Genomic DNA, 9,805 nt, shown 5'->3' with positions numbered 1-9,805 from the left:
TCTAGAAACACCATGTGATGCATTTTATTTAGGACTTTAGTGTTTCTAAAGATAAATATAATGAATTGTGAATTAGAAGCATTAAAACTGTAACTCTTAACCCACAATGCAAATAACAGATTCCACAAAAATCTCTTTGAGGTTTCATAGTCCTTTGCCACTAACACGATATTAGTACTTCTCTTATGATTGCACACTAAATGAAGTAGCAATTCCAGCTTTGGGCATGAGTTTCAGTGTGAACTTTAGTAAAGCAGCCATAAAATTACCTGAGATGTGTGTATTAGAAAATAAGACATCTCCCCTCCATGTTACAAAAGGGCCATGGGCTTTTATTGAAAGCCTATTTCTGTCGTTGTTGGGTGAGAGGTGGTGGCTGCTTGGGGATGGAGCTCAGGCCTCATACATGCAACTCGGATACAGCCCCCAGGCTGGAAGCACATCTTTTGAGATAGAAACAAAGCATGACTTCTGAGAATTCTCGCTAGTGTTCCCCTCTTTGAATGGACACCATTTTATCACTGAGGTCTCTGGAGTCTTGATAGCTTGTAAATTTCTCCAGCTTCTCCTATTTAGTCTCAGAACACAACAAATTAAAATTTTGTTTATATCAAATAATCACTTTTCCTTCTTAGGTTGAACTCATTAGAGCCCTACAAGTGGCCTTAGGGTTCTTAGAAGTACTAAAATCTTAAGTGACAGGGAAAATACATTTCAGAAGTCAAAACAAGGTTATATAGAAGCACAAGGAGAAGCCTTCAGAAGTCTTCCTCAGCATTTAGCGTACGTGATTTTTTGAGGTTCTTCAATTTTTCAATGACAGAAGCTATTGATATTTCTCCATGAATTTTGTTGTCTCTTGTTCGAACATTTACTGCATTGTTTATCTTTTCCTTTTCGCCAACCACTGTAGAAATGAAAGAGAAATAAACATTTTTTTAAATGAGTGATTTACCTGCCATAAGTTAACATCATTTGACACACACCCGAGTTTCTCCTCAATACTGCTTACTGAATTCCAGTCTCATGAGCATGATTGAGGGGAAGGGTGGCGTCTGAGCCCCTCTTTTATCCACTTCAGAGCACACTACTAAGGAAGGTCTTGGAACACAAATTGGAAGGGAACTTTTTTAACAGACACCTGATTCTTCCTGTACTCTTTGATGATTAAGGAAATACCACGTGTCTGAATCCAAGCAAGCCAACCAGAATTTTGTAGGATGTGGGGGAAAGCCTGTTTTCTTTCATACTGTGAGAAGAGGTGGGAACCTGCATCCATGTTTCTTCCCATACAGAAAGAAGAAACAAGTGGAATTAAGATATTCCAAAGGATCAGAGCAATACAGGAAGCAAACAGAGACGAGGTCCTGGTGAGGCTGAGTCCCTGGTCACTCTCTCAATAGCTTGGCTATTAATCCAACCTTTCAGGTCACCAGTCACCCTAGTACCTTCCAATAAGCTAATGTGAGGTTTGTTTCTATCACAACGGAAAGCCTGACTAACACATGTCACTTCCTTCCACAGGCAGACCTTACCAGCGATCAGCTGCTGATGGTACGGCTCTGGCTTTGCTCCCTTTTTCTTCCCACTACAGACCCTTTCTACTTGTGGGGTGTGATCAGGCCAGACCTCCAGGCATGTTGATAGCAGTTTCTCCTGATTCTATTGTTAACTTTCAATGGTTTTTTTTGAGCCAAATTGTTGGACTTTGGACCTAATTATTCACAAAACCAAAGGGGAGCCTCTGGGTTTTGCATCAAGCTGGGGCCATAGCAGTGCAGTTCCACTGAAGAAGTCATCCTGGTGTTTGTCTCCACTTGGGCTTGAATGTTAAGTGTTGCCAGTGACGCTGCACCACAGACTCCATGTGAAGCTGTGGGATCTGCCTTGTGCACTACATCGCAACAGTCAGCTCGTGACACCTAGTTACACCACATTCCTCCTTTCTATGCCTTTGTGTAAACCCCCAAGCCAAGCACTGAAAAAATGAGCTTAAATTACCCAAAATGAAATTATACTGAGCCAGCTGTGCATTCCGTATTTTCTTATTTAGTGTACAACTGTCATCTAAGTCCACATCGGCCATGAAGCCTTCTTCAAAGCATTCCTTGGACACCTAGAAGAAAGTGGGGTGTTTCTGTCATTACACCATGTAACCAGACTCCACAGCAGCCCTGTTCCCATCTTCTGATACTGACAGCTCTGTATAGCTCTTGCCATTTTGTTCAGAGTTGGTCAGAAGGTATGGAAGGGAGGGCTTATTACTACTAAATCTAGGTTCACAAAGCCTGTCACTTGCTCTCTGTAGATCCCTTGCTCTGGAGGGCATTCCAACAGTGTGAGAAGCAACCCACACAGTGAAGACCTCAGGAATGGCACCTGTGCCCAAAGGTTCCCCATGAGATGCTATGTTGGAACCAAACAGTTAGGGGCTGGCGAGATGGCTCAGCAGTTAAGAGCACGTGTTGCTCTTGCAAAGGACCTGGGTTTGGTTCCTAGCACACACATGGTGGCTCAAAACTGACCCTGACTCTAGTTCCAGGAAATCAGGTAACCTCTTCTAAACTCCTGTAGACACCAAGCATACAGACAGGCATGCAAAACACTCATACATAGAAAATAAATAAGCCAGGTATGGTGGTGCACACCTTTAATCCCAGTACTCAGAGGAGGCAGAGGCAGGGGGATCTCTGTGAGTTCTAGGTTAGCCAGGGTTACATAGAGGGGCCCAGCCTTTAGAAAAAAAAGCCCGAATAAATACATAAGCAAATAAATATATTTTTAAAATGTTTAAAAATAGAACCAGCTAAGCTGCTCCCAGACTATTACCCTCTCCCCCCGAAAGTGAGGTAATAAGTATTTGTTATTAGAAGCTGCAGCTAATAAGGTGTCGCCAATAAAAACAAGTGGGAAAGAGTAAGTGTGAGATGCTTGAAAACACTCATTTCTCAAACACTTTAAGGACATGGTTCTAACACTGCCCCATAGACGCCACTCATTCATTGCTTCCAACAATGAAAGTAGGAGGTGGTCATCAACATGCTAGCAGGGCATTATCTTAAAGCACAAATGGCGTTTCAAGTCCGTGACCACACAGAATACATGGCAAGTCCTTCTGTCCTTCGGGTGTCTGTGACCTTACCTGTAGTGCATAATTTTCACAAGCTGGGCCTACTGGGATGACCATTACCTGGCGAGGGGACAGCCAGAGAGGCCTGAAAGTATATAAAATATGTCTAATTTACTCACTTCAAAATGACCACTTAGGTGGCTAAAAGTAATCAGAGCTTTCTCAGGGTGACAGTCATGAGACAGTGGTACTGGTAAAACGGCGCAGAAGCGAATGAAACTTTATCAAGTGGGAAGGCATCAGAACAGAGCGGAAAGGAAATTTGGAATTTTGATAAGAAAAGCGGGCAGACACATTCTGCCTTGTGTTCACACACTACACCTCCATACTGACATCCACGCTGGCTTTATTTAGAACAGTTGCATATTGGAAACACCCCCATGTGCTTCATCTGGTGAATAGTCAAACATGGACGACCACACTCTGGAATGCCAAGAGTAGTCACAGTGAACCAACTACTGACAGAATAAAGATGGCTCTCAAGAGAAGTCTAGTGAGGGAAAAAAAGCCAGTCTCAGAAAGCTGCTCACTGCGCGACCCCATTTATGGGACGCTCTTGAAATGACAGAATTGCCATTTCAAGAACAAATAGGCTCATGGTTGCCGGGTTAGTGGACAGCGGCGGAGTAGAGCATCTGTGTCGGTAAGAGGAAGCATGATTGGTTCTTACAGGGGACGGCACTCTAGGACTCCATGTGGTGATGACCTCATGCTTACATGTGGTACAGTCTTATGGAACTAAACACACCACGGACAGGAGCACATGTAAGACAGGAACACGCAAACAGGGTTAGCAGCATCAATGCTTATGTCCTGGTTGTGATGCTTTGTACAATTCTGCAAGATATTTCCACTGGCAGAAGGTGGGTGTAGTGACTAGTCTTAGGTCAACCTGACACAGGGATCCACAGGGTAATAATCAGAGCTGACAGGGACAGCAGTGGTATAAGACTAGGAACACTGGAGTCGGACTTGCTTTACAGACAACCCTGAAACTCTGGTGGGCTTGGGAAGGGTGAAAAGATAACTCATCACCACCTCGAGTCTATGCTCCTCAAAGGGCAACGGTACGGCTTTCTGTCACTCTGCCTGCGAGCTTCTCTGCTTTCCCAGCTGGCAAATAGAACAAGAGCCCTCCATTTGCAGTGTAGATACTTGCTAACTATAAGCTGGAACTTAATTTGTTCAGACTGGATTTTAGAGCAGTCCTCCAGCGCTCCCTCCCAGGTGACTTACCATTTCCCCCCGTAGTTCTCTGAGAGAATGGCTATCATCCTTTCCACAGACCCCAGGATGGCGCGGTGAATGATCACAGGCCTGTTCTTGTCATCCCCATCCTTACTGAAAAAATGAAAAAAAAAAAAACAACCCACATATGTTAGGTATGTTTCAAAGGCTGGCTATAAGTTTATCTCCTGACCGTGGTTAGTCTTGTCTGTCGTTAGTGTTTTGGGGCATCTTTATTAGAGAGTTGGCAGCTTTCCCCTAGACTTGGCTTTGCTTACGAATCCTTTTTTATTTATTTTTAAATCACATTGTCAGAGAACATTGCAAATATACAAAAACAGAACACGGTAGTGGACACCACACGCCACCTCTGAGATTGACAAAATGTCCATTCACAGCCAGTCTTAATGATCCAGTTCTCCTCTCATCCACTGCCCCACTGTGAGCCTTATTTTTCCAAAACATTTCTGATATTTACTTTAAATATCCATCAGTTAAATTTACCCACAGACTGCAAACCATCATGACACGGGCATCACAGTTCATCATTCCTGCCTCCTCTACAGAAAAAAAAAAAACTAATGAAGCCAGTTGTGACTGCCAACTTCAATGAAGCAAGACACACCAAAATCCGTGCACACACTCTCAGAAGGTACAGCTCAGTTTATTCAGCATGCAATCCATAACACAGATCTCAAACCTGCATCAGTTGACTATTTCTAAAACACACTTGAAACAAATACAGAGAGGTCCTCTCTTAACCCAATTCACATGGGTTAAAACTGGACAGCATGGCGGCTAAAAGTCCCTGCTGATGAACACTGCACTCAGGCGGCAATCTGTGCAGATCCCAGAGAGCTGGGCAGAGCGGGTAGGAAGGGGACGCTCGGAAGCATCGGAACTCATTCTTCTGTGAACTTCTGCAGGTGTCACTTACTCCACAGCGGTGTGTGTGTGTGGGTGTGGGGGCAGTATGGAATATCCCTAAATCCCTAAATACTGTTTCATGTGGGAAAGGAAAGAGAAACACAATACTGTCTTCGCAGGCCTCTATGTATCCAGAATTTTCTGTCTCGTCTTTTATTTTAATCAATTAGTGACATAACATTATGCTTACACGCTGACGCTATCCAATAAACCTTAGAATAACCACCAAAGTTCCCTTCAAATAACCCCAGCGGATTAGACTTCACAGGTAGGCTTGAAGATAGTAGTTTTGCCATATTCATTCCAAGACTGCGGCCTGAGCCTTCACTTAAGTAACTGCTTTGCCTTTGATAAAATCTTATGACGTAAACACCACAGTCTATTTCTTAAGTCCACACTCTTTGGATACTCTGCACTGCGCCATTGTTTCTGAAATGTTTTTGCCTTGTCTTTTCCAGCAGGTGACTGCTGACACGCAAGGAGGCACACTGGATATTCCGTGCTCCAGTCACTTCTAGCTCCCTTACTTTGTCCCTGGCTCGGAGTTCTTATCCATTTGATTTATAGGATTTTTCAGCATGAGAGCTTCCATACGGCCCCTAACTATTAGCAGATAATTCTGGGCAGCACTAAACAAGTGACATGCCCACCTCCTCCCTGCTTCTGTTGAGATGCAGCTGTCATTTGCTGGTAAATGCTCCCTGTCACATTAGGACATTTGTTTACATCACTTCACAGGAATGGATGTTGAGCTCTGTCTGATGTGCTTCCTCCAGGTTGTGGGCAATGGGTCCCCTGAGTAAGCCTCTCTTGCTCTCTAAAGAGGCACATTCATGGTGATGCTTCACTCTCTTGCTCCCTAGGCTTTAAAATCACACCAGCTCCTTCGCCAACATACACCCCAGCACCCCCATGTGGCTCCTCTCCCTGGTATCACCTGGTTCTAACCTTGAGCTGTCTATGGACCTCACTAAGCTCCGCCCCCAGCTGTGGCAGTGGGAAATTCTAGCTAGTAGGAGGTGATTAGGCCAAGAGGGCTACCCAGGAAGAGATGGCTGCCGTTCTCACACAGGCTAGTGCTCCAGAGAACAGGTTACTATGGAGCTGGGCTGCCTCCTGTACTCGCTGTTTTCTACACAAAGCTATTTCCTTTTCCACATCTCTGCCCTGTTCAGAAGCAGCAGGAGACCTGTGCCAGATGCCTGTGCCGTGATATTGGGACTTTAGAGCTGCTGTAATTATGGTCAAACAAATGTGTCATTTGCTTATTAACTTAAGGCTTAACTTAAGCCTTTTGATCTAGCAACATAAATGGATGAAGAGAATCCCCAGACTACAAATAAGTAAACAAATGCATGGTGTATAACACAGGCACCAGAACTCATGAGTGCTTATTTTTGTATTGCATGTGATCTTACGACAAATAATGAAGATACTAGAGTCACTCACCTAACGTATGTGAGGTTAAACCTGATAGGCAGTTGGAAGTCCAGCTGAATTGTAGCACACTGATGGTATCTGCCAATAGCATCTTTAATTTTTATATCGATCTGTAAGTTAAGTAATGATTGCTTACAGACAGTTTTCATTTTTAAATAACCTCTCTTTCCCTCCCTCCCCCCTCTGTCTCCCCGTACCTCTCTCTCACCTTCCCTCTCTCTCACCTTCCCCCTCTCTCACCTTCCCTCTCTCTCTTTTTCTCTTTCCCTTTCTCTGTTTCCCTCTCTCCTCCCGCCTCGCTCTCTCTCTTGGCATATCCTCTACTTACTTTAGGGCCATAGAATGCTCCATCTCCTGGGTTTATTTTCCATGGTTTTCCAAAGTCCACCAAGCTGTTCTGCAGTTGCTATTTTAAAGGAGAGATCATGAAAACCCTTCTACTTTATCACATAGTCATCCTATTGGACAGCTCCTGAGTACCTATACGTCTTAGGTATATTCTACTCTCCTTCAAGACACACTTATCAACAGCACAGTGAGAAATGTACCATTTTCTTAATCGTTCCAGGGGATTCTAGAAAGGCCTTCCTTCCAGTCAGGCCCTCTCAGTGGCCTACTGACTGACCCTTATAGCAGCTGTCTCTTAGTTTGTTTTTCTGTTGCTGTGGTCACACCATGATCAAGGCCAACTCAAGGAAGGAGACAATTTATTTCATCTTACAACCCCCAAGTCATAGTCTCTCACTGAGTGAAGTCAGGGCAGGAAACAAAGAGGCAGGAACTGAAGCAGGGGCCACTGAAGAGCTCTGCTCATTGGCTTGCTCCCAAGCTCATATTCAGCTACTTTTCTTCTACCTTCCAGGACCTCCAGCCCAGGGGTGGTACCACTCTCAGTGACATCAGTCAGCAATCAAAAAAAGTCCCATACACATGACATTGCCTACAGGCCAATCTGATGGAAGTAATTCCTCAATCGAGATGCTCTCTTCCAAAATATTTCTAGGTTTGTGATAACTTGGCAAAACCAAACCAGAACAATGTCTCCTGGTGATGTATCTGAGGCCTCTTTCCTCTTGTAGGTGGGGCTTCCACACATGAAGAGGCATGAGAGCCTTGGTCCTGCTTTGTCATTCTCACTGTGTGACACCACTTCCCTTTGTGTGTCTTTGACCTCTGCTGCAATTGGGGGCAGGGGCAACCCTTATGAGTTACTGGGGTATAGGGACAGGAACCTCACTTTAGTTTTTAGCCTAAGCCAGGTCAGGCTTTAGATGTACCCTATGGTGGCACTTACTTATAGTGAGTGTGTGCTCAGATAAATACTGATAGAAGAAGCCCTGGATTGGCGTCCCCTGAGAGCACTGAAACAAAATATGTCAAAAGTCAACCCAGGCTCCTGTCATAACACCAATATCCTGGAGTGTAGGAGGGGTTTGATACTTGGTGACAGAGGATGGCCTTTGGGAAGTCAAGGCAACAATGGTAACTCTGAGCTTTGGCTGGAATAACCAAGGACCTGACTCCTGGGGACATGGTAGGCTTTCCCAGGGTCGCAGTTAGGGTGTGCTGTTGATAGAACTTCATTCCTGAGATGCCAGCAACATCCCTAGTGGGCCTAACTCTGCAGGAGCAGCCTTCTTCTCTTTGGACCAAGAAAGGCCACCTTCATAGAAGTGTGTCACAGGCTTGGGAGGTCCCTTCTCACTGGATTGTTTCTGAAATAGAAAGGATACTAGACAGAGAAACTGAGGCCCCGTGACAGCAATTGGAGGGTCCTGGAGCACCCAAGGCATTAAAATGCCAAAGATAGGCCAAGGTTTCGAGAAGTATATGAAGCAGAGGTGACCAAATCTTTGTCAGGTCACTGGGGACACAGGATAAGGCAGTGTAATAGAAACAGAGGTGGCTATAGAGACAGAATTAAGGAAGCTTTGGGTTTTCAAGCCACCTCAGAGACTTGTAAAGAAAACGATGACAACAACAATAGCACCCTCAAACGTTCACTTCCCTGACTCCCAGCGGACCACAGGTGCTCACTGGGGGAGAGAGTCCCCAAAGTAGAGGAAGGCCCGTCCTGTAATGCCATATTCTGGGGAGACTTCAGGCTTGGCTGCTAAACTTTAGCCACATCAATCAAAAACAGCAAAAATGTCAAGATTTCCAGCTCACTATTCCCATGCCAAGTCCACCCCTCCTTTAGGCCCTGTTGGGGGTTGGTCTGGTGTTGCTCTGTATTCGGATTCTAAATACTGATCCCTAAGAGCTGGTGCAGTCAAGCACATTCTCATGTACATCAAATGATGTTGTACAAACTTTGCTTGTTGATCTTCTCTAACTGGTAAAATAAAACTGGCGACAGCCAATTACTGGGGAGAATAGAGGTAGGCACGGCTTCAGTTACTGGGTCCTGGGTAGGGACCATGAGAGAAAAGGAGAGGGAGAAGGAGAAAGAAGATAGGAGAACAGGAGTTCTCCACTAGGAGGAGAGGACCAGGAGTACATGGCCAAGAGAAGTGCACCCTAAGGACAGACTGATGGAGCAAAACAGCTCCTGAGAGACTTAAACAGCAAATAGGGAGTAGAGCTTGGAACTAGCCAGTTTAACAGATAGAAAAGTAGGGATAATTGGCCAGTAAGTGTGCTAAAGCTGATTAAATAAATCAATAGGACTCAGCCTCCATTATTGGGTGGCTGGCTGGATTGTATTAAGAACTAATAGAGTTAAATATATATACACTTATAAATATAATTTATAAATAGAAATAATATAAAACGTGTATTATATATTATGCATTATATAAGATATCATAAATATATTAAATAAACATATATAATAAATACACAAAGATATAATATATAATTATGTAGTATATATGTATATATATATGTGTGTATATATATGTGTGTGTGTATATATATATATATATATATATATATATATATATATATATATATAAATGACAAGACCCCATAGCCTACCCAGTTCTAAGTGACTGAGTGGGAATGATGGTGACATTGACACAAACATGAAGACAACTGTACATGTGCACGAGCCTGTCACTACACCACCGTTATCTCACA

The 9,805-nt window shown here is 43.9% G+C and overlaps 1 protein-coding gene across 1 annotated transcript in view; it reads right to left on the bottom strand.

The window, feature by feature from the left end:
• Tarsl2 (threonyl-tRNA synthetase like 2) overlaps nucleotides 1-9,805 on the bottom strand; it is a 48,470-nt gene continuing 38,665 nt past the window's right edge. The window contains exons 14-19 of the mRNA XM_021166443.2: nucleotides 7,053-7,130; nucleotides 6,734-6,834; nucleotides 4,367-4,471; nucleotides 3,143-3,215; nucleotides 2,002-2,116; nucleotides 1-907 (exon numbers count right to left, since the gene is read on the bottom strand). Coding sequence (XP_021022102.1) covers nucleotides 759-907; nucleotides 2,002-2,116; nucleotides 3,143-3,215; nucleotides 4,367-4,471; nucleotides 6,734-6,834; nucleotides 7,053-7,130 — 621 coding nt within the window. The 3' untranslated portion in view covers nucleotides 1-758. The remainder of the gene's footprint in view (nucleotides 908-2,001; nucleotides 2,117-3,142; nucleotides 3,216-4,366; nucleotides 4,472-6,733; nucleotides 6,835-7,052; nucleotides 7,131-9,805) is intronic.

Source organism: Mus caroli, chromosome 7 (genome assembly GCF_900094665.2).
Source record: "Mus caroli chromosome 7, CAROLI_EIJ_v1.1, whole genome shotgun sequence".
Lineage (NCBI taxonomy): Eukaryota > Metazoa > Chordata > Mammalia > Rodentia > Muridae > Mus > Mus caroli.
The sequence above is the reverse complement of the archived record's forward strand: the minus strand, read 5'-3'. Positions and strand labels throughout refer to the sequence as shown.